At 44.7% G+C, this 26,557-nt stretch overlaps 1 protein-coding gene across 1 annotated transcript in view; it reads left to right on the top strand.

Moving 5' to 3' along the window:
• The window catches only part of LZTR1 (leucine zipper like post translational regulator 1), a 39,587-nt gene that overhangs the window by 3,851 nt on the left and 9,179 nt on the right, over window positions 1-26,557 (top strand). The window contains exons 7-14 of the mRNA XM_058819312.1: window positions 1,208-1,265; window positions 1,840-1,979; window positions 3,382-3,583; window positions 20,203-20,313; window positions 21,485-21,577; window positions 22,477-22,572; window positions 23,607-23,790; window positions 25,595-25,764. Coding sequence (XP_058675295.1) covers window positions 1,208-1,265; window positions 1,840-1,979; window positions 3,382-3,583; window positions 20,203-20,313; window positions 21,485-21,577; window positions 22,477-22,572; window positions 23,607-23,790; window positions 25,595-25,764 — 1,054 coding nt within the window. The remainder of the gene's footprint in view (window positions 1-1,207; window positions 1,266-1,839; window positions 1,980-3,381; window positions 3,584-20,202; window positions 20,314-21,484; window positions 21,578-22,476; window positions 22,573-23,606; window positions 23,791-25,594; window positions 25,765-26,557) is intronic.

Here is a 26,557-nt window from a genome sequence, read left to right as displayed (position 1 = left end):
ATTTGACAGCATGCTTGTTTGTAAGGCTGCAAAATGATCTTTGGTATTTGGCAAATGCACATTTCTTGAAAGATCCCCAGCACAGGCCAGCTGATGTTGCTGAATACTTAGAGAGCAGAGCCTGGATTTGCTATGAAATCATCTGACACAACTAAGAGCAATGTGTCAGTTTTTTCTCAGAAATCTCTGGAAATATGTAATATTTGGGTTGAAGGGAGAATGGATTTTGTGTGGGGGAAGACTGTAAAGGAGTGGTGCTGAGATGTGAGAGGGAGCCTGGTGCTTGGTCTCACAGTGGCTCCTTGCATTTGCTGTTGGTCTGTTAGGAAACAGTCAATTCTGGACATGCCATTTTTTTCTATTATGATGAACTTGAGGAGTAATTTATGTTGATATACAATATTTTCATCATGAGAGAACAGAGATTTTCACAAATGAGGAGCTGAATTGCCTCCTCTTTTGAGAAGAATCTTCAGAAACAGCTGAAGCTTTGTGTCCAGCTCCACAAAGTCTCCAGGAGAACTGCTGATAACCAGGAATTCAGATGGGATGTCTTTGTTATCTCTGGAGGAGGAATTGGCATAGGATGCATGACTGTGGGATTTTTCAGTGCCAGCTTAGGGAGTCCCCCCAGGCCTTGAGTAGCTGTAAGGAAGGAGTAGGTGAGAGGAGCTATCTAATTTATGTTAAATATGTCAAATCACTTTAAAAAATTGTCTTTTTATGGAACTTGAGCCTCCAGGCACATTTGAACAAAGGAAACATCTGTAATTATTGTGAGTAATTCGTTCTGGGAACAGCACAGAGATGTGTCAGGTTACCTGCTTTGTCCTCTTCTGTATTTAAGGAAGGATTCAGCCATGTCAATAATTGTTGTGGTCAGTCTCAGTAGTTAACAGGGATGATCAGGGTAAAAAAGGGTATTTTGTAAAAATCCTGAAGATTAGATAGCTCAAATCCTTAAGCTCCAGACTGTAGCTGTTAACTGCAGGGTACTTGTAACTAGAAAGATGCTAAAGCAAGCTGGGGTGGGGCTGTAAGATTTAGGTATAGAACAAAGGGATTTTAAGAATTGTTTTTCTATCAGTGGAAGTAGGAGTCTCTTCCTGTGCAGGAGGAATGTTGATGAAATAGGATTTCTGCCCTTTCAACACTGTTGCAAAAAATGAATTGTTTCAAATCAAGCATTTTTTGTGTTATGGCACAGATTAAATGACATGTGGACAATAGGCCTGCAGGACAGAGAGCTGACCTGCTGGGAAGAGGTAAGAAGCCTTAATTTCAACTAACACATAAAATTCTCTTTTTTGGTTTTAATGCATAATTATTTAAAATTTCCCATGCTAGACTGCACTGCTCTTTCTCCAGAATGTGTTTTTGATCCACACTGAAAAGAAGCAGTTCAAATTTGATTTGGTTTGGGTATTTGGAAAACCAAATGTGTATGAAAGGGTGATTTTTTTGCTTGTGAATCTGTGAACTGGACTTGGACTTCCCATGGGGGATTTGCTGTGCTGGGACTGCATTCCCACTGTGACCACTGCATTCTCACTCAGGGCACTGACACAGACTGGGAGCTTTGCTGGCCAGCTGACCAAAGTCCTGATCCTTGCAGTACTGAGAGCTTTCAAAACATGGCCTCCCAATCTTTTTATCCAGGGAAAATCAGACATGTAAGCCCAGCAGGAGTTGATTACCTGTTGATTACCAGATTTACAGGGCCCATGCCATGTGCTCACCCTGGCTGCACCTGTGTGAGCATGGCCTGCAGCATCCTCAGCACGTGGAGTTGTGCACTGTAACAATACATTTCTCATTCTGAACTTAATTACCTTTCAGATTGAACAAAGCGGTGAAATTCCTCCTTCCTGCTGTAATTTTCCCGTGGCTGTTTGCAAAGACAAGATGTTTGTTTTCTCTGGCCAGAGTGGAGCAAAGATTACCAATAATCTCTTCCAGTTTGAATTCAAGGAAAAGATGTAAGTGTAGACAGTTAAGTCGTGCAAAATCCACATAATCCTTGACTGCCTGAGTTGTGCAATGTAATACTTGAGGGCAGTGAGGGAGAACACTCTGTGTCCTGGTGATGAAGTGTAGGAGTGACGGGGGTGGGACAGTGGGGACGGACAGAGATGAGAGATTTCTGAAGCCAGGTCAGGAACTTGTGGTTATTGCAAAGGGCCTGGGTGAAGGGCCCTGCTGGGAGCTGCCAGCCACAGCTGGAGCAAGACTGAGAGAAGAGAGGGGGAGAGAGGATGAGAGGGTAAGGAGTAAAAGCATAAGAGCATAGAATGGTAAGAGAGTGAGGTTCCCATTACAATGCAATAAATCTTCTTCTGTGCTGAATATTCGAATTCTCACTAACCAATCTCATACTGTGGGAACTCAGCACGTCACTCTGGATGTCCAGAGTTACCGAGAGAACCCTTGGGGGGCTCGGAAATCCTGGAATGTTGCCAGGAGCGCCAGGTGGCTTGACTTCAATCCCTCTAGGGATGTGCCACCTTTTTGAGGACATGAGAGTCACTTGGGAATTAATGGTGCAAGAATGATGTATTTACAGGGTGAAATATAGATTTTAAGGTTTTGGTACAGGGAGGTTATGGAGACAAGATGGAGGGATCGGGGCATGTCTTGTCCTTCTTCTTTCTTCTTCTTGTCATCCATTTTCTATGGTGATGTTGGCGCCTTGGGATTGGTCCATGGTGAAGGTGCACTTGCTAATATGGGTGAAAGGCATTGGGAAATAAAGGTAAATATGATGTACGTAGTTTTTAGTATAAAAAGAGACTAATGCCCAGTAGGAGGGCAGAGTGCCCTTGGCTGCTTTGCTGGTCAGACCTCTGTTGGGCAGAAAGAAAATTCTGTAGATAAGAAACAATAAACAATCTGAAGACTGAAAATCTGAAGAGTCCAGACTCATCCTTTGAAGTGTGGGCTGCCCCAGAGCCATCCTATGCATGTCTGGGCAGAGACAGACAGCCGACTGGACATAGGACAAGATACAAATCTTGTACTGGGCTGTATGCATTTACATACAGCCTATAAGAATCATGACATTACCATACTGTGTTACATTTTAAACTCTAAAAACTCTTCTTTGGACCCTTCTGCCAGGCTGGCAGGGTCTGCTCTGCCCCTTGGACTGTCTGTAGGCAGAGGGTGTTGTTCCATCAAAAGGGAATTACCTTCAGCTGGCCACACCATTGTTTTCCAGTAGTTCAGTAACTGAGGGATCTCAGAGCTTGCTTTCATTTCAATCTCCCTTATAGGCAATCATATTTATAAGGCTTTCCTGTTTCATCTTCCCCAACAACAAAGCACAGAGTTAGAAAATTTAAAGCATTGTAAAAAACCCCGTGTTTGCTGTTTGTGTGGCAGCTGGACCCGCATCCCCACGGAGCACCTGCTGCGGGGCTCGCCGCCCCCGCCCCAGCGCCGCTACGGGCACACCATGGTGGCCTTCGACCGGCACCTCTACGTGTTCGGCGGTGCTGCTGACAACACCCTGCCCAACGAGCTGCACTGCTATGATGTGGACTCCCAGACATGGGAGGTCATCCAGCCCAGCCCAGACAGTGAGGTAAAACCTTCAGCTTGTGGTTTTTCCTTTGTGCTCCTTCTTTTTTTGACTCATCTTTGCCATGGATGCTTTTTGACAAGAGCGTTGGGTTTTAGCTGAATAGTAACAACTCCTTCCCACTGATGGTTAATCAGCTCAAATATTGTGGGTAGCAGTGCTTAAAAATTAGTCAGTGTTGACACATCTAAAACTTCTCTTAACACGTTTTAAAGAAATACCATGAAACACTTTGATATGCATTTCAATCATTTGTTCAGTCAAAAGCTGGACAATTAATTCAGTGTGTACCAGTGGTTCTTTGGTTGGCTGTGTGATCCTCTTGAAGCAGAATTCACAACTAGACAAGGTTTGATTTGAAGGACACTGTAGTGCCCATGTGCATAAAATCTTATAAATTCTGATTATACATAGAGGTGTGGCTGGCAAATAGTAATATGGAGGCTCAGAAAGGGCTGTTTTAACATACTTTCATTAATAAGAGATACAAATTTAAAAATGTCTATTTTTACATGGACATCAAAAGGCTGTAGACCACCAAGTGCCAAGGAAACACTCCAAATGAGACAATATTTAAAAGAAAGAAAGATGAACATATCAATCTGTTTCTTTTGCTACTTGCCACTCATGCAAGGCAGTGGTTGTGTGATAAAATGTCTGGTTTTTTCTCAAAGCACACTCACAGATCCTGTCTGGGATCACCTTGTATTCCAGGCAGAAGTGCCAAGGGCTCACCTGGTTTCAGTGCATATTTCAGGTCATGTAAGTGAGGATCATTTCATCCCAGAATGCACAAGCAGTTGTTCCCTGAAGCCCATACCAGTGTGTGTAATGCCTGGCTTTGGAGCAGCAGCACTCATTGTGTTTAATAATGTGACTAGATTTTACCTTAAACCATGTTAAGGCACTGCAGCTGAGGTCACAGTGGGTGTAGGGTATGAGCTGCTCTGCAGGAGGAGATGCTGTGTGTGTGTGTGTCTGTGTGTGTGTGTCTGTCTGTCTGTCTGTGTGTCTGTCTGTGTGTGTGTGTGCTCTGCACACAACTGCACAGCCTGAGGTTGCACCTCAGACACTGAGTGTTGCAGGCATTGGGATCAGGTGCAGAGTTACTGATTTAGCAGCACAGGTGTGACAGGGCTCAGCCCCAGAGCTGTGTGGGGAGTTTGGTGGGTTTGTGTTTGCAGACAGCCCTGGATGAGCTGGAGAATCCCCCACACACAGAGCTCAAAATTAACCATGCACTTGGGCCTCCTTGGGAACTGTTATTTGACCAAAGGATTTCACAGCAACCTATTTAATGCTTTACAAAGCTGATTTATTGTCACATGAAATTAATAAAGCTGCTTCTTCAACTTTTTAAAGCCACAGTTGCCTTCAGGACTGTAGAACCTGTTCTGTTCCTGCCACTGTTATCATTTGACAAGTGAGGCTTCAGCAGGCATTGGTTCTTTGGGACACAGTTGCTTATTGCTTCCAGAAGCAGACCTGCTCCTGGCAGTGTTGTAAACCAGCATTATTCCCTGAGTTATCCCCTGCTAAATTTCATTTCAGATTTCAAAGCTCTTTTCTTCATCTGTCTGTAATCCCAGGTTAGTTGTCCATGTTTCCCATGTTGTATTTTGTAGTTTCTTTCTCTGGTACAGCATCTAGAAGCTGATTTGGTAGAAATGGGAGGTGAAACTGGTGATGTTGAAACACATGATAGTAAATTTTCCTGAAAGACTGATTAACTGCAGACTTTTGGTGTTTTAAGTAAGTTTTAAATTGTTTTGTGTCTTCTGGAGTCATAACTAGGTAATTTCTCAGAATAATTTTCTTAAAGTTTCCATGAGCTTTCGGCAAAGACTTCTAAAGGTAGCAATGAATCTCTAATACCATCCTGTTCCCTGGACGCTCTGAACTTGGATTTTCCTTTTTTATCCATCTCTGTGAATAAAATTACTCATGTTAATTTGAAACAAAGTAGAAGTCAATAAGTGCAATGCTGTCTCAGCACTTGAGGGTTTCTGCTGTGTGTGAAGTGACAGTGACCTCTGTTATTGTGCAGCAGAATGACCTACCTTGACTTTTAGAGTTGAGTTTTTTCCTTTCCACTTGATGGATAGTAGCATTTGCTCTGCTTGCTCTGTATTATGTGGTATGATCTTAGAAATGCTGCATTACAACATTGCTTGACCACCTCACTGTGGTGAGGTTACTTTCTTACTTATGGTCATGTGATGCATATCCTTAATTCTTTCTTCTTTTGGATGTTTAGCATGGAGTGACTAAAGCTTCTGGAGTCCAAAATAAGGTTTGGTGCTGATTAAGCTATAAATTCAGTGGTGATTGTTACTGTGCTTGGCAAAAGAGATTACAGAAGAGATTGCTTATGCTGAAGGAGAGTCATTACTGCCATTCCAGTCTTGTTCTCTGAACTTAGGCTGCCCTGAGGAGCTTCTCAGGGTGATCAGGGAGTGATTTGGACTTTTCAGACCTGTTAGTGCCAGTAGCAGGAACAGGTGTCAGGTGGAACTTGTATGTCCTGTGCTACCCTGTTATGGCTGACACAGAAGGTGACAAGTCACACAAGGCTGAAGAATCTTGGGATTGTTTTCTGGAAAAAGGGGGCACAGTTTGGGCAATAATTACAGCAAAGTGGAGTGAGTACTAGGAAGATCCTAGAGACACTTCCTGACCACGGACAGCAGTTGTGTGTCAGGTGCTGTAGGTGCCCTGAGACAGTCTGGCATTTTCTGCATTTTGAGAAAACAGGGAGAACAAACCTGGGAATAGATCTGGCAATGGACCTGTTGTAGTTATCTGCCCAGAGTGCTCAGAATTCCTGGTAGTGCCTCACTGTGGGATGGAGGATGGGAAATGGCTTATTGAGAAGAAGAGGGCAGACTGAGATGGAGCAAGTCAGTACTTCAAAAATAAACCAGGAGCTGCCATTTTATGCTTTAGGATGTTTCCAGAGTGGATAACAGGACATCCTTGCTGAGCTACACAATTGCAGTCTGTAGCTCCTCAAAGCTATATATAATACATGTACATACATTATTGTACAGAGCACACAGAGCTATTCCCCATCCTTGCTGAGATGATCTTCACAGCTGCAGGTTCTCCTTTTCTAAGGCAGGCACAGGAATGTCTTGTCTGAGTCCTTGCCTGCCTGCATACACTGCCAAGGCTTCCTGGCATGCTGGATTTTCTTTCTACAGGGCTACTGAAGGATGTCAAAAACAAGAAATAGATTTTTTTGTTTCCTCAAGTTTTTCTATTAAACTCAAAATATCTTTTACTTTCTGAAGAAGGTTGGAGCAGCATAAAAAATCAGCAGGCAGTAAGAGGAAAAGTGCCCTGTGTTGCACAGGTGACAAACACGTGCACGTGGCAGTCATGGCTTGTGCTACAGAGAGGAGTGTTCTGCAGGGAATGACAGGAGCTCTGGGTCTGGCAGGGAGCACAGCCCACAGAATCCAAGGTGATGTTTGGAGCAGCCCCTGCCTTCATAGAGGCAGGGTGTTATGTCAGGAAGAAGAAAATTCTCCCTCCTCACAGTTCCATCATCTCCCTGTGGCTGCAGGGACTGGCAAGTCATCCATCTCTCCTGAAGTTATGAGGGAAATCTCTAAAACTTGTTCTGGGAAACATTTCAGTCTCACAATTAGGGCTTTCAAAGCCAAGAGCAGTAAAAATCTCCAATTTTCAAAGCCCTTAATTTTTCTTTTAATAAGCCAAAAGGGAGGTTAATGTGCTGGTAACCTTCTTGGGCTTACTTGGAGGCTCAGTTTTGGAGGTTTTTCAGACAGATTACAGTGACGTGGTTTGTGGGCAGCTGAGGAAGATTAGAAGGACTTACTTAGTCATCCTCCTGGGGATGAGTCTGCCCCAGTCCCCTGTGCAGGGATTAGTTACACCCCTTGAGGTACCTTCAGGCAAGAGAAACACGTTGCTGTGTGCACAATGCCCCAATTCCTGCAGTGAGCCCCCTAACAGGATCTGCCTCACACGTGGGCAGGGTGGTTATCAAGGTATCATGTTCTGCTGGGAGAGATAAAACTGAGCATTTCACAATCCAGAGGGAAGACTGATACTTTAGGTGTTTATAAATAATGTGCAGTGCTCAGGCTTGCATCCTTTTTTAAAAATGTAGGAGCTTCATACCAGTGCCCTTTGCAGGTCTGTGCTCAGTGAACTGGAGAGAGACATCTTGAAAATGTTTGTGTTTATAAGAATCTGCACATCAGGGTACCTGTAGGTAATACTATTGTACAGCTCCACTTCTGTTTGTCAGTTCTGTGTTCATATCCTTTCTGAGGGGTGTTCTTTATTACATCCTTTTACAGTATTCTCCCAGAGAAAGCAAAATGCAAATGATGTGGATGATAGGCAGAAGGAATATTTCTGTAACTCACTCACTGGTGAGGAATTGTAACAAGACAGATTTAATGTGACCTGCATTAAGGTGGTATAAAATTGAGTAACAGAAGGAGTTGAAATATGCTTTTTGATTGAGGAGCAGTTATTCTGGATAAACTTATGCCACCAACCTTGAAAGACAACAGAAAATCACAGCTTTCCTCCAATATTTGCTAATTGTCCAGAATTTTGCCAATTACTGGTTATAATAACAGTCCACTCAGGGATTTGATTTCTTCTTAAGGTGGGTGCAAACAGTCCATGTTTCAGTTTGGCTGTAGGATACATTTATGAACAGAGTGTGTGGTCTGGGCTCCATGGTTTCCCTTACAGCATCCCTGAAAACAATCACTTAAATTCCCAGTTCTTGTGGGGAGCTGAGAGAGCTCCTGGTGGTCTGAAATGGCTGCAAGTGCTGTGATATTCTTCATTCTACACACAGTGTAGTGCCATTAAGTAACATAAATACATGATCCTTGTGTATATATCCAGTATAATATCTCCCCACGTTGTGTTTGCAAACAGGGAGGATGTTCAGAGAAGAATGATTGAAGATGGCCCAGTGTGACCAACTATGAATTGAAGTCTCTTTCAGGTGTAGGAAATTAAATCTTCCCTGGCTTACCTGGGGAACAGAGGGTTTTTAATCTGTCAGTGAAAGATAAAACAAGATCCAGCCACTTCAGTTTGAAACTAGAAATATCCAGACTGAAAAAGAAAGGAAAATAAATGTTTACAAATTCTAAAGAATGAAAGTAATTATTTACTGGAACATTTTATCTGTTTTTTGGGGTTTTTTTGTAAAGTCTTCATTACACTTAAACCAGGATTTGATATCTTTTAAAAAGAATGTTTTCCTCAAAACAATTTAAATTTCAGTACCTCTTCACAGAAGTTTGGTAGGTTGGTGTATCCAGGAAGTCAAACTAAGATCCCAAAAGTGCTATTGTGGTTATTGGATTTTTGAATGCATGCCACATGCCAAAGAGAAGCAAATGGTTGGTCACTGGATTTCTGTCAGCTGTTGTCAGATTTCAATATAGGATCTTTTGTGGTGTGTTCATTGGATTTGGCTGGAGTTTGCCTTGTTCTTCAAACTGCCTCATCCCCTCTGATGAATTATACATTAACATTGCTCTTTAAATTTGCAACTGATATGTACTAAAACAATTTTAAAGGAAATAACATTTACTATTATCACAGCTGTAAATAAATTACAGGCAGCCTCATACCCTGACCTTTGTGGTTATGCTGCCACATGTTTGGATGTCATTGTCAATAGATTTACCTTCCTGTTTCCATTCTGTGCTCTCCAGTGAATGCCAGATGGAAAAAGCTCATCCTCAGTGTAGAGCACAATTGCAAAGGATGTCTCTGTTGCATCCCCTGTCACTTATCATAACCACAGCTGATAATGGTACAAGCTTTTGTTATTATGACTTTTCTTCTGTGTGTGTTGATTTAACCCAGACCCCCCTGTGCTGGGCTGATCCCCCAGGGGGCAGCAGGGCAGGGGGGATTCTGCCCCTGTGCCCTGCTCAGGTGAGGCCCCACCTGCAGAGCTGCCCCAGCCCTGGGGCCCAGCACAGGAAGGAGCTGGAGCTGCTGGAGAGAGCCCAGAGGAGGCCACGGAGCTGCTCTGAGGGCTGGAACCCCCTCTGGGAGAGCTGGGGGTGCTCACCTGGAGAAGAGAAAGCTTTGGGAAGAACTTAGAGCCCCTTCCAGTGCCTAAAGGGGCTCCAGGAGAGCTGGAGAAGGACTTTGGACAAAGACCTGGAGGGACAACACAAGGAGGGAATGGTTTCCCACTGCCAGAGGTCAGGGTTAGATGGGATACTGGGAAGGAATTTTTGGCTGTGGGGTGGGCAGGCCCTGGCACAGGTGCCCAGAGCAGCTGTGGCTGCCCCTGGATCCCTGGAAGTGCCCAAGGCCAGGCTGGACAGGGCTTGGAGCAACCTGGGACAGTGGAAGGGGTCCCTGCCATGCAGGGATTGGAACAAGATGAGCTTTAAGGTCCCTTCCCACCCAAACCATCCTGTGATTCTGTGCTTTTGCTAAGTTGTAGGTTTCTTTCTATCTTCTTTCTTCAATCCCTGACAGTCTCTTTCTGTATTAATGGCTCCATATTAGGAAATGATGCTTACAGAGGTGATCCTCTGCTTTTCATCATTCTTAAGCTGCAATAGATCCATTTATGTTGACTATGTAGTTATGACAATCTCAATAAATAAAATCTCAATAAATAAACTGCAGACAAAATATTTTTGGCTTTCTGGCATTAGTGTAGTGTTTAAGATTTCATGAGATGTCTTGAGTAGTCTACCAGAAGAAATCTCTAAGAACAGGCTGGAATTTTTTTCTCTCAGAAACAGAATAAGTATTGTTGACCCTGTGTGGGGCAAAGGAATGGAAATAGCCTTTGAAGAGGTTCATTCTGTGTGTCTGGGATGGAGCTTTTATTCCCTGTTTTTTTGTCTGTACCACCAAAGAGGAAAAGTAAAAGCTAAGTTTCCATCTTGGATGTAAATTAAATTTCTGTTGTAACAAGAGCACAGCTGAGCTCCCAGCCCTGCAACATGTTAAATAACAGGATGAAGTCTTAGAATCACAAAAGCAAGTGGATTGGAAGGACTTCCAAGGTTTTGAATCCAACCTCATGCTCAGAGCAGGTCTGGTTGAGGAAGGCTGCTCAGGGCATTGTCCATCCCATCCCATCCCATCCCATCCCATCCCATCCCATCCCATCCCAGGGTATCTCCCGGCTTAGATATCCAGCAGCTTCTCCTGGCTTCCCACTATCATGGGAAGCCATCTCCTAGTACTTGTCCACTCTCATGATCAAAGACATTTTCCTCTCACACTAAGAAAGAGCTTCCTGTGCTGATTTGAGTCTGCTGGCTCCTCTCTTCCCATTGGGCAGCTCTGAAGAGCAGCTCTGAGTTCCCTGCAGGAAGGTGCCTCCTTTGCCTTCTCTCCTCTCATCATCCTGTGCTCCAGCCCTTGATCACAACCCTGATGTTGGTGTCCCTCCTCTGGACTTACATAGGTCAATGCCTCTCTGTACTGGGGATCCCAGAGTGCTTCAGCTGGGGATTACAAAGGGTGAGTAGAGGTGGACAAGTCCCATCCCTGGGCCTGCTGGAGCAGCTGAGAGGCTGCTGGCTGTGCTGCCAGAGGATGCTGCTAAACCTCTGCAGCTCCCTGTCCACCACATCTGTGTTCTGGACAGCCATTCCCCAGCCTGTACCATTGCAAGGAATGACTCTCCTGGGGACAGGACTTGGCAGAACCTCCTGAGGTGCCCATTAGCCCATTTTCCAGCCTGGCTAAGTCCTTTGGAATATCAGCCTCCAGCATTTCAACTGCTCCAGACAATTGGCTATCAAGCATAGACTTGCTGAGAATGCAGTGCCCTCCTATAACCCATGAAGCATTTTGAAGGGAGTGATCAGGTTAGTCAGGAAAAATTTGCCCTTGGTAACTCCTTGCTGACTGGTACCAGTCACCTCTTTCATATGGTACAAGTAGCTTCCAGGAAGAGTTTCTCTATAACTTTCTTGGGACAGCAGTGCAGTTGCCTGGCTCATGGTTAGCTGTGTTTCCAAAGTTCACACCAGGCCAGATTTTTAAAATTAATAAGGTACTTCTTAGGTTAGAAACTTTGGTTACTCTTGAGTACCTGCAGTGATAAACTGAATGACTCTGTTGCCATAATCTGAAAGGAATGACAGCCCAAGGAAATGCCCAATAAAGGAACAACAGCCTATGGAAAGGTTCAGTAAAATCCTTCAGCATTTCCCTGCTTCCCTTCATTTGTAGAGCTGCATGTCTTGAAGTTCACTCTAACATGTGTCTGTTCCAGTTTTGTCTGAAAGCAGAGATTGTCTGCACCCAGCATGGGAAAACATTTTAAATCCTTAAACCTCCTTGAACCTAAAGACAATCCAAAGCTCTGTCTGTCCATCTGTTTGAGTTTGATGCTGTTGCCTGGTGTAACAGTGTGAAAACATCTCAGGTATCAACAGCTCCCAATCTCCCAGTGGTGACAGCTCATTTGGACCTTTTGTAGCTTGGTTTTCTTCCACTTTCAGAGAAAAATAGATAATTCTTTTACCTCTTAGTTTATGTTGGTTCAGCAGGTTGGTTTGTTGATGGCTTTAGGTCTTATTTCATTTTGGCTTTGAGCTTTTAATGATACTGAAGGATAGAGAAGCTCATTGATGTTCCTGGGTTGGGAAAGAAATCTGAGCTCACCATTACTGCCTTTTGAGTTCAGTGCAACAATTTCCTTCCATAATACCTGCTCATTCATAGCTGAGTGTGAGGAAAATTAACATTTACACAGTTATAAATCTATTCTGTAAATATAAGAGGGCTTCTGAGGAGCTGAGAGTAAGAAAGTGTCCTGGTTTAGGACAAATTAGGGGAAACCTCCAAAAGGGAGCCCCCCAAAAACAAAACAAACCTCCAACCACCCCTCCCCCAACACCGGGTTCGGGAAGGAATTTCTCGGAGGAGCAAAGTGGAAAACAAAACCTATTTATTTACAAGTAACAAAAGAACACTCCCCAACACAAGAAAAGAAAAGAAAACAGAAAAAACCAGACTGTGTGTTGAGAGGGCGCGGCGCTTCTCTGCAAGCTTCGGGTGTCCTGGACGTCTACAGGTCACGTCCGGAGCCGGTCCAGTATCTTCAGGGGAGGGTAAGAAAGAGGGAGCAAGAGAAAAGGAAAAAAAAAACAGCACAAAAAGCAGAAAGCAAGCAAGCAAAGCGGCTAGCCAAGCCAAGCAGCAAAAGCCAAAAGCAAAAAGGCCTGGTCAAACACTCCCCCCTCTCTTCCCCGCCCCGCCGCAGCAAGACGGCCGGGGTGGGGGGGAAGAGAGAAAAGGCACAGCTGCCAGACACAACACACGATATTGGGATAAAGGCTGTCAACCCACGACACTCCACCCCTTATCCCATATCGTGAATATACAATAAAAACTTTCATTTCACTTACACCTTTGACACTTACGCATTCCTCTCATCTTACTTGCTCAGACCTTTGACACTTACAGTTTCCTTCTGTCTCACATTCAACAAACAATGACATTCATATATGAGTCTCATCCCACAATCAGGTCTCCCTGAGGTACACACCGTGTTGTTCCATCTTTCTGCATTATCCACCATGTATAACCTGGTCCTTGAGCAAAGACAATCCCACGGATGGGTTTGTCTGTATACTCGAGGCAGGGTTGATCCATACTGTCTTTCCCAACAAACCTCTGACATGGGCCACTGGGGCTTTATCCCCATCTACTATATTAAGGAGCTCAGACTGAGCAGGACCCGCTCGGTTGGTGGAACCTCGAGTGTTAACTAACCAGGTAGCCTTTGCCAAATGCTGCTCCCAGTTTTTAAAAGACCCCCCACCCAATGCTTTTAAGGTGGTTTTTAACAATCCATTATACCTTTCCACTTTCCCTGCAGCTGGTGCATGATAGGGGATATGGTATATCCACTCGATGCCGTGTTCCCTAGCCCAAGTATTAATAAGATTGTTTTTAAAATGAGTTCCATTATCCGACTCAATTCTCTCGGGAGTACCGTGCCTCCAAAGGACCTGCTTTTCAAGGCCCAAGATAGTGTTACGGGCTGTGGCATGAGACACAGGGTAGGTTTCCAACCATCCCGTGGTGGCTTCTACCATGGTTAGTACATAGCGCTTGCCCTGGTGGGTTTGAGGCAGTGTGATGTAATCAATCTGCCAGGCCTCCCCGTATTTGTACTTAGACCACCGCCCCCCAGACCAGAGGGGCTTCACCCGCTTGGCCTGCTTGATGGCAGCGCACGTCTCACAGTCACGAATAACCTGAGAGATACTGTCCATACATTCCTGAAATAAAGTCCAGCATTTTTATCCGACACATCATCATACATAAGACCAGCACAATGACTATTCTGGTTAGTGCCCCCCGCTTACAAAAGCTACTTATTAGGGCCAACATCAGAGCTATTTTTGGGTAAGGAAATAACCCCAGGGACCACAAAAGTATTAAAACTTCAAAAACCCCTAGGGACCAGAACGACCGGCAAGCTTCCACTCCAAATGACATTATGAATCACCGATATGCCCACAAAATAGCCAAAACCAAAATATTATTGTTATAGGTTTTTTTTCCACTGTTTTATGGCCTCCCTTTCCCGGCCAACGCACCAAAAAGTATATTGTCCTGGTTTAGGACAAATTAGGGGAAACCTCCAAAAGGGAGCCCCCCAAAAACAAAACAAACCTCCAACCACCCCTCCCCCAACACCGGGTTCGGGAAGGAATTTCTCGGAGGAGCAAAGTGGAAAACAAAACCTATTTATTTACAAGTAACAAAAGAACACTCCCCAACACAAGAAAAGAAAAGAAAACAGAAAAAACCAGACTGTGTGTTGAGAGGGCGCGGCGCTTCTCTGCAAGCTTCGGGTGTCCTGGACATCTACAGGTCACGTCCGGAGCCGGTCCAGTATCTTCAGGGGAGGGTAAGAAAGAGGGAGCAAGAGAAAAGGAAAAAAAAAACAGCACAAAAAGCAGAAAGCAAGCAAGCAAAGCGGCTAGCCAAGCCAAGCAGCAAAAGCCAAAAGCAAAAAGGCCTGGTCAAACACTCCCCCCTCTCTTCCCCGCCCCGCCGCAGCAAGACGGCCGGGGGGGGGGGGGAAGAGAGAAAAGGCACAGCTGCCAGACACAACACACGATATTGGGATAAAGGCTGTCAACCCACGACAGAAAGGAGAACCTTTAAACAGTTGCAGAGGATTTGATTTTAGCAATGGCCTAGTATTGCCCATAATGTTGAAATTTCACCAAAAGCACTGAAGCACATTAAAATGTTCTGAGAAAGGAGTCAGAGAGAGAAGATAAGCACTGCAACAGCACAAGCAGTCACAGCCTGCAATAATAGCATAGTTAATGCATTCCTCACAGCCAAGAGAGTGAATCTCACTACAAGGAGGTTGAATTTTGTCCCTGACCCAGTTCTGCTGGCTGTCCAGAAGAGCTGAGCGAGCCATGGCTCTGTGTGTGCTCCCAATCTGCCAGCTGAGAAAGGGCTTTACTTCATCCTCTTCCAGTGTGTCAGTCAGCTTTGACATAAAACACAGGTTGTCACTTTGGGGTGATCCATCTGGCCTGTTTTTTCGTCAAGACAAAATGTGGGAAGGCTGTCTTAGACTTGGGAATAGCTGATGGATCTTCCCTCTTCAACATCTTAGCTTGTGATCTGTGTTTTGCCTGTGAGCAAACCCCTCAGCTCCTCATCCTCATCCCTGGAAGTGTCCATGGCCAGGCTGGACAGGGCTTGGAGCAGCCTGGACTGGGAAAGTGTCTCTGTCCATGGCAGGGGGTGGAACAAGGTGAGCTTTAAGGTCCCTTCCAGCCTGAGCCAGTCTCAGATTCTGTGATTTGTGAAGAGCCATTGGGAGGAAGAGGGCAGACAAAAGCAGCTAATGCAAAAGATTTCATTGCTGTGTGTCTCTGTCATTGCACAAACATTGAGGAAACCACACAGCTAAAATGTTAATGGTTCAATCACAGTGGTGGGCTCCAAACAGGACCAGAGAGCTTTCTCTGGACTGACCCTGAATGTTCTGGGTACACAGGGATGATCTTCTGGAGCTTCAGCTGCAGAGGACTGCTGCCCCATGTCCAGTCTCTCATGCTTTCCATTTATACTTTTACACACTTTTGTTTTCAAACCTTGTAACCAGGTGTCCTACCCAGCAGTGTCTGAGAGGGTTTCTGCCCCAGAGCAAGCTCCCACTGTGCCCTGGAGAGAATGGGGTTTAAAATAACCTTGGGATGTATTTGGTTGAGATTTCAGCATAGCAACAGTAAAACAAAGACCTACAGCAGACTCAGAGGTAAATAAAGAAACACTTGAAAGTGAAAAAGACTTTAAAAATGGAAATTAAACCTATTATAGGAGAGAGAAGTTCCACTTTCATATATGCCTTTTCTTCTCCACTCCTTTTTTTCCCCTTTGCAATTTCTCATGAGCTATTTAACTTAAGCCGTAATCCAAGAACCATTTAAGCCTTGGCTCTGCATGTGCAAGTTCTAAATTGCACAGAGCAGGCTACTATTGACCCCTGAGTGGAAATGATTCATTTTACTTCTTTCACTATTTAATTTGACTTTACATTGCTTCAACTTAATTTATTAGGGACTTCAAGCTAAGCTGAATGTATTCCTGGTGAGATCAAAATGTAAATCAATGAGTTTATGAAGGGGTTTGCACAGGTATTACTGAGTTTATTTTAAAGTATATGTGCTCAGGCCCAGAGGTGATGCTCAGAGATGTAATCTCACCTATTTGAATGATTGCTGGGTGCTCTGGCACAGGGAGAGGCAACTTTAATACACAGCTTTGGGAGTCAAATTAGAAGCCTGATGAGCAGCACAGGACAAACTCCATTTGTGCTGTCTGGACAGGCTACAGTGTGAGTCTGAGCACAAGAAATGAGAGGAAAAAAGACTTGTGAAATACTTTTATTTTGAAAATGATGGCTTGAATCATGCCTGCAGTGTGGAAGGGTGTACTGAAAGGGAAGCAAAGGTGACCAATGAGCTCTGCTTTTGAAAGCAAAGATTCCAGCTTGTGAAGATCCTCAGATGCAAATCTCATTAACCTTAAATACAGAAACCACTCCAGCAGATGAAACAGGGTGATGTGCCAGCCCCCATCATTGGAATTGTCAGGATTGAATCCAGAATTTCTTTGTCAGGCAGTGTTAATAAAGTAAGGAGATCACATGGATGGAGAGGTAAGTACAGGATCTAGAGCTGACAAATACAGTCAGATTGGCAGTGCCTCTTTGTCTGTGATTTTTAGCATTCCTGTATGTAACAGGAATGAGAAAGACAAATCCCTTTGGATTCACACAGGACCATCTGGACTTGTGCCAGCAGATGAAATTAGAGTCATAGAATTACAGAACTGGTAGGGTTGGAAAAGACCTTCAAGATAATCAAGTCCAGTCATTCATCCAGCACTGCCACATTCACCTCTGATCCATATCCCCAAGTGCCATGCACCTTTTGAGCACTTCCAGGGATGGTAACTCTGTCACTGCCCTGAGCAGCCTGTGCTAATGCCTTTAAGCAGAAAATGTTTTCTAATATCCAACCTAAACCTCCCTGCTGCAATTTGAGCCATTTCCTCTCATCCTTTCTGAGCATCCTGGCTAGCAAAGTAGAAGGTATTTTGTAGCTGTTTCTTACAAATTCTACCTGGGCTGAGTGTATTCAGCAGCTGGATTTGGCAGCCTGGGAGATCTGCCAGTGAAAAATCCAAGATAAGGGCAGGTTCTGGGTGTCTGGTGTTGGTGGATGAGGATGGGGACCAGAATGTCTCAACAGCTGTTTGTGCTCCTGAGCTCTGTTTACCTGTCTTTCCTCCTGAATCTTTTCTTGAGGGCCCAGCTTTCCTTCCTTGCTCTGGAACAAAGCTGCTGTGGCCAAACCCTTGCTCCTGGGAGGGCTGAGCATTGTTCCCCATGCAGGTGGCACCAAAATGTCACTTGCAACGTTGTCGTCTCCACGTGGGGGTTTCTGCTGGCCTGAATTCTGCTCTGATTCAGTAAAACAAACACCCTGAAACTCTCAGCTGCACAATGTTTTGAGAACTGGACATGGCCTTTTCTGTTCCAAGCTGTCATTCCATGTTTAACATTTCTGTCTTTAAAAATGTGGTCTGTGTATTTAGAAAGTAAAGTTGTTTGATTACTTAAGTTATTAGTAACTGCAGAGCTCTGGTTCCTTGGCCAGAACCAACCATTACAAAAGAAAAATCATCATTACAGCATTCCATAGAGATTGTTGGAGTTGAATATGATGTGACTGGCAAGTACATCTTACTTAGTTAAATAGTCAGGTGGTTCATGTTTGCTTTCTGGCATCAGTTGTTTCAAAGATGTAAGGCTTTTTGATTAAAAAAAAAAAAAAGTGGTTGTTAAATTCAATGGCATCTTAAAAAACTAAATACTAGAGAATTTTGAGAATTGTTTCAATTAAAAGCAATACTAAAATACTATTTATTTTTAAAAAAAGTGGAAAATTACGTGAATAAGTAAAGCAGGTGGGCTGCATTTGAGCTCTGCTAGAACAGTTCTTTTTGTTTGGTTTTGGTTGCAGTTAGTTGTGAGGAAGATGTTACAGTACAGCTAACACCAGCCTGCCTAGCTGTGTGGGAATGGGTCTTGGCAAGCAAACTGGTTACTTTGGGATGAGGTTGGAGCTCCAGTTGATGAGGGTGACAGATGTATTTTTAACCCATTGTAATATGGTTGATTATTTCAATCAGTACATCTTATTTGGTTAATGAGATTATTGCTAAGAACAAGCAGAGGCCATAGAAAATAGATGATATTTGACAGAAATCTCATCCTCTTTCAGAGAGGTATGGAACAGGGTCCAGGCAGGAATGTACTGACAGATCAGTGTTATTCCATAACCCATCACAGTATTTATTAGAGCTAACTCTGCAGTTTCCTTGATAAAGTATCCATGAAACATGCTGGATACAGAAGGCACCTTGTTTATCCAGAGGAATCCAGAGGGTTTGTTAAACTGGCACAGGCAAATGTGCCTTTTCAGGTGAGCAAGCCTGTGGTTTGTACATCTGAGAAAAATACCCATGTCCTAGTTACTGACTGGGGGATTGTCTCCTTAAAAGCTGTAGTTTGAGGAGAAGAACAAGTCATGGAAAGTGTGGTGAGTAACAGGCTAAATGAGGCTCTTGTGTGATACTGTGGTGAGAGGGGTGAGTTGGTGGGAATGGGAACTGCCAGTCAGCATGCTTTCCTGGAAAATCTGCCTCTCCAGATAAACATAATCTTGTTTCATGTTTGACTTTACTTGAGTGGTGTCTATAAATATGTACAAGAAGCCAAGATTTCTTATACCAGAGGGCTTTTTATTTTGTAGGCAAAGATTTAATGAGATTTACTGCCTGGAAGACGAAAAGCCTGATCAAACTAGAGGAAAAAAAAGAAGTTTCTCTCACCACTTGAAGGCTTTCTGTGAGCTCTCAGTGAGATATGCTGATGTGTTCACACACCTTTGTGTAGCCTCAGAAGAAATGAGTAAAAATGCTGCAGTCTGTGTTCTGCAGGAGGGTCATGGTGGCTTTGGCTTGTAGTGACTCTTCAAAAATCACCCAAAGCTGCAGCTCTGAGGTAGGGTTTGTTGCAGGGATGGTGTGATCCCTCAGCCCTATAAATAGCTGCAGTGTGGGGGGCTTTTCTTTCTGTGGAGGTGGCAGGATGGAGAGCAGAGCTGTGGCTCTGAGGTGCCAGCTCTGCCAACAGCGCCAGCCTTGGGCTCCTGTTCAGCACTGGGCATTCCTGGGGCCTTAGCCAGATGGTTCAGCCCTTCAAGCTGTAGGGGAGGTGGGCACTCACAGGCCTGGGGCTCAGTCCTGCTGAGGTAGATGATCACTCACCTTTCAAGTTCTGACAGCATTTGGAATAAGCTGACACCATTTGGAATAAGCACAGTGCTCACATTTGCAGAATCTGCTTATTTCTAGAAGTATGTGTGGGGTTTATGTGGAAAATGACATTGGCTTTAATGTCATTTGTAAATGATACATTTTGTAACTGCCATGATAGTTAGACCTGTGGAGGTACCACTGTGGTTAGAAGTGCAGTGAATGCAGTTCTTAAATGTGACTGGACAATATGTTCTAGACACGCTAGGAAACAGCAAATGTCAGTCATAGGATGCAAGTGTGTGAGTGTGTGTGTGTGTGTGTGTGTGTGTGAGTGTCTGAGTGTGCTTCTGTGTGTGCATGTCTGAGTGTGTGTGTAACTATGAGCCTGTGTGAGTGTGTGTGAGTGTGCATGTGGGTGTGTGTGAATGTGCATGTGTGAATGTGTGTGTGAGTGTGTGTGTGTGCGTGTGTCTGTTCGTGTGTGTCTGTTTGTGTGTGTGTGTGAGTGTGTGACCCTGGGCTGCATTGGTTTGTCCTTGTAATGCCAAGGTTGCAGGTTCAATCCCCAAGCACTTTAACAGTTGGACTCGACAATCCCTGTGTGTTCCTTCCAATTCAGATGTTCTGTGATTTTCCCTTTTCACTGTTGATCTGTTAATAGCAGATCCTTTTCTTGGCAGAAGAATAGGCTTTTATTTATTACCTTGCCTTTTTTGTCCTTTTCTTTCTGCTTATTCCCTATTTTCTCTCCCCAGTTACCCAGTGGGAGACTCTTCCATGCAGCAGCGGTTATCTCAGATGCTATGTACATCTTTGGTGGCACAGTGGACAATAACATCAGAAGTGGAGAGATGTACAGGTTCCAGGTAATTTGCTGATAAACTTACTCACTTCCACACCAATTCCATGAGTCCTGTTTGTGGAGTGTGGTTTAGCTCACCATGAGCTCCATGGCATTTAGTCCATGTCCTTCTTGCAGGCAGCCTCTGTATTTCAGATTCAGCTTTCAAAGGTCAATGTCTGTCTTTAAAATCTTTTGAGAAATGTTATTTGGACAGATATTTTGGTAAGGTCAAGCGCTCTAGTGCCTTCTGAAGTCGTACAGAGATCATGACAATTTTGACAAATCATTGAAAAGTGTAGCAGATGGAATTTGAAATATTATTTCATTAAAATTGGCTGTTCCTCTTCATGTGCTGTCCTGTTCAGGGCTCTGGGGCAGTTTTGTATTGTGCTTTTATCTCCATGCAGCTCTCCCATTCCCATCTGACATAGCTATGGGAATTGAAATTTTTAATTTCAGGATACTCACACTAGATTAAATCCCACATACAGTCGAGTCTATTTTTATTGCATGGCACCCTCAGACAAGTCCTGAGAGCAGGTGAGACTCCCAGCCTCCAAATCCTCATATCTGAAAGTTGTGATGAGGCACCATTCTTCAGTGTTACACTGTGTTATTTGTCCTTAACCTCACCCTGGGGGAAGCCCTTGCATGTGTTTGGTTTGCTTGTGACATTCTACTTTATGTGCTACACTGAGGCTGAGTTAGGAACAAAATCCAGTGATTGTAGATGTAACCTTGGCCCTTCTGGTTATAGAATCATAGAATCAGGAATGTCCTGAGCTGGAAGGACCCACAAGGACCATCCAGTCCAGCCCCTGCCCTGCACAGACACCCCCAAGTCCCACCCTGGGCATCCCTGGCAGCGCTGCCCAAACACTCCTGGAGCTCTGGCAGCCTCGGGGCTGTGCCCATTCCCTGGGGAGCCTGGGCAGTGCCAGCACCCTCTGGGGGAAGAACCTTTCCTGAGATCCAGCCTAAATCTCCCCTGACACAGCTCCAGCCTTTCCTTGGTCCTGTCCCTGCTCAGATTGAGCAGAGGTTGAAGCTGTCCCTCCACTGCCCCTTGTGAGGAAGCTGCAGACCCTGAGGGGATCTGACCTCAGGCTCCTCTGCTTCCAAGTGATGTGAGATTTGAAGTTTATGTAGCCACTGAAATTAATTCTGTCTTCTGTGGGGTTTTATTTTTTTAGTTTTCTTGTTACCCTAAATGCACTCTCCATGAAGACTATGGAAGGCTGTGGGAAAACAGACAGTTCAGTGACTTGGAGTTTGTTTTGGGAGAGGTGAGTAGAATTTATTGGAGAGGTGCCAATGGGGGTGTTACTGTGTGTGTGGTGTGTTTGCTGGGAAAAAGCAAATTGTGCAGTGGTTGTGCCAGAAACCCTGGGAATGAATCACTGGTGAACTGTCTGCCTGGTTTATTAAGGTACACTGATCCAGATAAATTTTTAAAGCTGCAATGGAGAAGAAACTTTTTAACTTAGAAGATCTGTCACTGACTTAACCTGAATTTATCAAAGCATTTTATACAGAGTTGCAATATGAAAATTTACCAATGACCTCTGCACTCCCAGGTCCCAGTTGCCTCCTAGGAAGGCAGGTCAGTGTTTTGCAAACCCAATATCATTTCAAGAGCCATTTTTAATTACTGAAATAAAAGAGAATGAGAAAAAACAGTACAGGGGAATGGTTCTCTAGTAATGCAAACAGTTAAAACATTTAACAGAGAACAGGTTTCCTGAAAATAAACATGAGAAATTTGAATTTACCTGCATTCCTTTTGCAAAAAGGAAAAGTCAGAAAAAGCTTTGCAAAGCTTGGAGAACAGATCCTCAACAACAGGTGAAATAAATTATGGCAAACAATAGCAAAAACCATACTGTTATTTTGAAAAGGGAAAATTAAACAGAAGATCAGATGTAAGAATAAAAAGCAGTATAAGTGACACAGCAGCTTCCACTCAGTGGATGTGACCCAGGCTCTTTCCCAAATGGTGTTTGCCATCAGCCTTTGGGGAAATGGGCGTTGAATTTCATCTGCATGTGCAGAGCAGATGTAAGGCTGCCTTTAACTTGAAATGTATCATAACCTGGGGTTCAGCCCAGGTTTCTGTGACTTCTGCCATCTGCCATCACCATGTGATTTAGAAGCTGAATGTGATTTCTGCCTTTGCCTTTGGCAGAAGGAGGAGCGAGTCCGAGGGCACACTGCCATCGTCACCGCTCGCTGCAAGTGGCTGAAAAAGAAAATCATGCAGGCCAGGGAGAGGGTGAAACAGGTGAGTGTTTTGGAAAAGTAGCCTTGTAGCAAGGTAAGGCTTATTGTGCCCAGGTTTGGGAATAAGGTTGTCAGGAGAAAAGTAATATCTGTTGAGACAGCTGGAGGACAGGAGCAGTGTCTGATGCTAAGGGGCTCTTGAGCAAGTAAAATAAAGATCATTAGTATTAACTAAGACTACTGGATGTGTATCAGGAGTGTAACATGGAGGAGCCAGAGTTAATCCAGTTATCTGGATTTGACAGTGTGGTTCTTGGAAGCTCTTGTAGCTGTCTGAGGTCTAATCTTGTGGAATGCCCCAGAGAGGCGTGTGTACCCTTCTCTGTGGGGGTGGTAGAGCTGTGTCATGGGGATGGCCCACAAGATCAGACAGATTAGAGGGAAGAGGCAATGCTAAGGGTTTCAGCTGCCTCTCTTCCCTTAACTTTTGTATTTTTTACTTTTTCCAGAGGTGAAAGTCTGGTGCCTTCTAATCATTGTCATTTAATTTTGACTACTTCCATCTTTTCAGCAGCAAACATTTAATGGCTTTTGGGGAGGTAGTAGCACACAATCTGCAGTAAGATGTGGATGCCTCACTGCCTCCCAGTTAATTGTTTTGCCACTGGAAAGGCTGTGGGAAAAGGCTGTCAAAGTGAAACTTGAAGTAACAGAGTGCTTTAAAATACTTTTGTGCAGCACTTTGTGCTGTGCCTTTGCAGGGCAGGATTTGTGGAATCTACTCCCACCTGTCCCTCCTTCACAGAGTGGGGCAGAAATGTGAATTCAGTGCAGTTCATTCCTCCCTTGCTCTGATGTCCTGCTTCTGACCTGTATCCAGGAACTTCCTTGTATTCTCATCCATGTGTGTCCCAGGATATGGAAAAGTAAGTCTAAGACATGAATTCCTTGTTATCTCCAAGATAATCCTGAAGCTAAAGAGATCCTGACTCTTGGAGAATGTGGAGTAAGGAGAAGGATCCTCTGGTTTGGTGGTAACTTGTGTGAACTGGCACAGGCTTGTGCCATGTTTGGGTGGTTTTTCTGTTTCACTAGAAATCAAAGCAGGACATAGAAGAGGAGGGACACAGCACGTGCCAGAAGGATGGCATTGGTGGCAATGTCAAGCTGTGCCGGCTGCAGCCGCTGCTGGAGGTGCCCATCCGAGAGGCCGAGGCGCAGCCCTTCGAGGTGCTCATGCAGTTCCTGTACACTGATAAGATCAAGTACCCCCGCAAAGGTAGGGAGCAGGGGGAGCTAACACTGCACTGGGGAGGGGAGGGGCCAGATGTGTTCAGAAACAGCAGGATGCAGCATTTGCAGGTGATCAGTCCTTGCTGAGCACTTCATTACTAACCTGAGATTAAACAAAAAGCAGATTTTTATCAGAGAGTACTAACTATGCTTTTTTTCCTCCTAATTCTTTTCAAATATCAAGGAAGAACAAGTTATTGATCATTCCAAAAGGTGTAAAAAACCCTAACAAACAAAAATATTGTGGTATTTTGAACATCACAGCATCCTGCTTGGAAGGACCATGTATCTTATCCTGGCTTGGCTAATTTCCTTTTTCTGATACTGTTTTGATCCATTTTAAACTGAGCCCACACAGAAAGGTGTGCAAGCCAGTATTTATCACCTGTTAAAAATCCAATCTGAAGTAATGCCTCAAGAAAGGAAAAAATCCTTTTCGTGCATTCATTGAAGTTCTAGGAGTTAAAAATGCTTGTGAGTGAGGAATTAACAGCCAGAGATCTCACAGCTTCCACACAGGGAATCCAGCTCCTGGCTGTGTGAGTGGTGAGGGCTGTGGGCAATGGGAGAGGGGATGGATACAACTGGATACAGCAGGAGCTCCAGCTTCTGGGGCTGGGGAAGCTGCAGCCATGGGGGCTGGTGAAGTACAGAGAGGTACAGCCGTCCTAGCACTGAATTTTGCTTCAGCTTCACTCTGAGAGCTTTGCTTTCTGCAAAGATAATTCTCAGGAAAAAAGTGATACATGTCCATTTGGTCCAAGGCTCTCCCTGTGAGGAGGCCTGTCTGAGAATGATCCCACTGGCTGGGGGTGAGGGAACTGCTCCTAGATTCTGCTGACGTTGCCAGATCCTGCTCCCAGCCATTCACTGATCTCAGAGCCTTGAGACAGCCTCAGGCCAAGGGAAGGCTTGGACCCCTGAGCTCTTCCATTGTTACAGGCTTCCCAGGCAGCCTGCCCCTCTTCCCCAGCTCATGAGGGGCTCTCCCTGGTGCTCCCCCTTCTGCTGGGATCCTCCATGGGCCCTGCCCTGCCCATTTGTATTCCTAGCAGCTCCTCTGAGCTCAGAGAGCAGCACCCTGGGGAGCCATCCCGAGGCTGAGCTAATGGAATTGGGCATGCTCATCAAATGGGATTTTCCAATTAGCCACAGGGAAGGCACGTGACATGTGAGAGGGCTTTTCTCTATTAAAAAGTAGTTAGGGCAGATGGGCAGAGATCTCCTGTGAGGAAAGCAAAGGCCATGGGGGATTATTCCTTGAGTTGGTGTCCCAGTAGCCCCATTGCAGTGCCTATAAGGGTCTCCTCTGCCCTCTCTCACTTTAGCCCCTCTAGACCAGGTCTGTGCAGGCTGAAGCATGGAGTGAAAGCACAGAGTACCTTCATCAGGGTCTGTCAGAATCAGGGAGCTGATTGTTAATCCTGTGTAAACCCCAAGGACTCTGGCAGGGCTGTTGGCAGCTGGGCACTGTGAGTCATTGGGCTGCAAGCTCTGGGCCTTGACAGGGATTTTAGAGAATCACTTCACTTGCTTTGGAGGGTTTCAAAAAATTGTGATCCAGATTGTCACAAAATCTTGATCTTTTGCATGCTTCAAATTTGAACCTCATCTTCTAGTATTGATTCAGATTTTATCTAACCAGGAATGGAATTCTTTTCTCTATAAAAATACTCCAGCCAGTGCCTGTTCTGCTATTCCAATTGCTCCAGGTGATTTAAAAAATACTTTCAGAAGGGTTCATCTCTGTTTTGTGGGCCCTCCAGCAGTTTTCCTTCTTGCAATTTCAGGTCATGTGCAGGATGTGTTACTCATTATGGATGTGTACAAGCTGGCCTTAAACTTCAAGCTCTCTCGGCTGGAACAGCTCTGCCTTCAGTACATTGAAGCATCTGTGGATCTGCAGAATGTGCTCATTGTGTGTGAGAATGCTAACAAGCTTCAGCTGGATCAGCTAAAGGTAATCACATTCTGCATACAAAGTAACTGATAAGACATTTAAAAAAAGGAAATTATGTAATTAACATTTGGCCAAAGGTATCAGCTTTTGCAAATTCATCATTCCTTTAATTACAGTTGCTTGAGTATATTTAGCATGGGGTGTCCTACAGTGGCTTGTGATATTATGTAGGCTTTTTCAATACATGCTCAGTATTTTTGCATATCTGCTTTGTAGAATGTCAAGGGCAGAGTGACTTTGGCTCCTCATCAGTTCACTCTTGCTGCAGCAAGATGGAACCAGTGCATTTCCTGCTCTTGCTGTGTTACATATACTGACACTGCAGATAGGTTCTTTCATTTCCTAGAATGAAAAACTAAACTCTGTTCTCAGGCCTTTGCACTGAAAAACAAAATGTGCCAGTGATTCTGTTGCTGTGGTGGGTGAGAGGCTTTGGGGTGCTGGGTGACAATCAGGGTGGAGCTGACCCCTGGCTGCAGGCCAAGAGGTGCTGGCTGTGCTGACCCAGAGCAGTGCCCAGAGCCAGCTCTGCTGAGCCTGCAGGGAAGCAGCTCCTGCCCCCAGTCCCAGAGGCAGAGCAGGGCTGTGCAGTGCTTGCTGAGGATGTTCAGCCTGTGCACAGCAGTGACTGCATTGCTGGTGGCTGCAAGCACAGAGGCTGCAGAAAGCAGTGTGCAGCACTTCCTCACACTGTGTGTGCTCTGGATTTGGGAGAGGAAATGCCTCCAGGAGGAAGCAGCAGGGCCAGCAGCACTCTGTAAATGCTGACACAGCCTTTGGTGCCATCAGCTGC

This window comes from Ammospiza caudacuta, chromosome 24, assembly GCF_027887145.1.
Source record: "Ammospiza caudacuta isolate bAmmCau1 chromosome 24, bAmmCau1.pri, whole genome shotgun sequence".
In the NCBI taxonomy this organism is placed as follows: domain Eukaryota; kingdom Metazoa; phylum Chordata; class Aves; order Passeriformes; family Passerellidae; genus Ammospiza; species Ammospiza caudacuta.
This window is presented reverse-complemented; position numbering and strand designations above follow the sequence as displayed.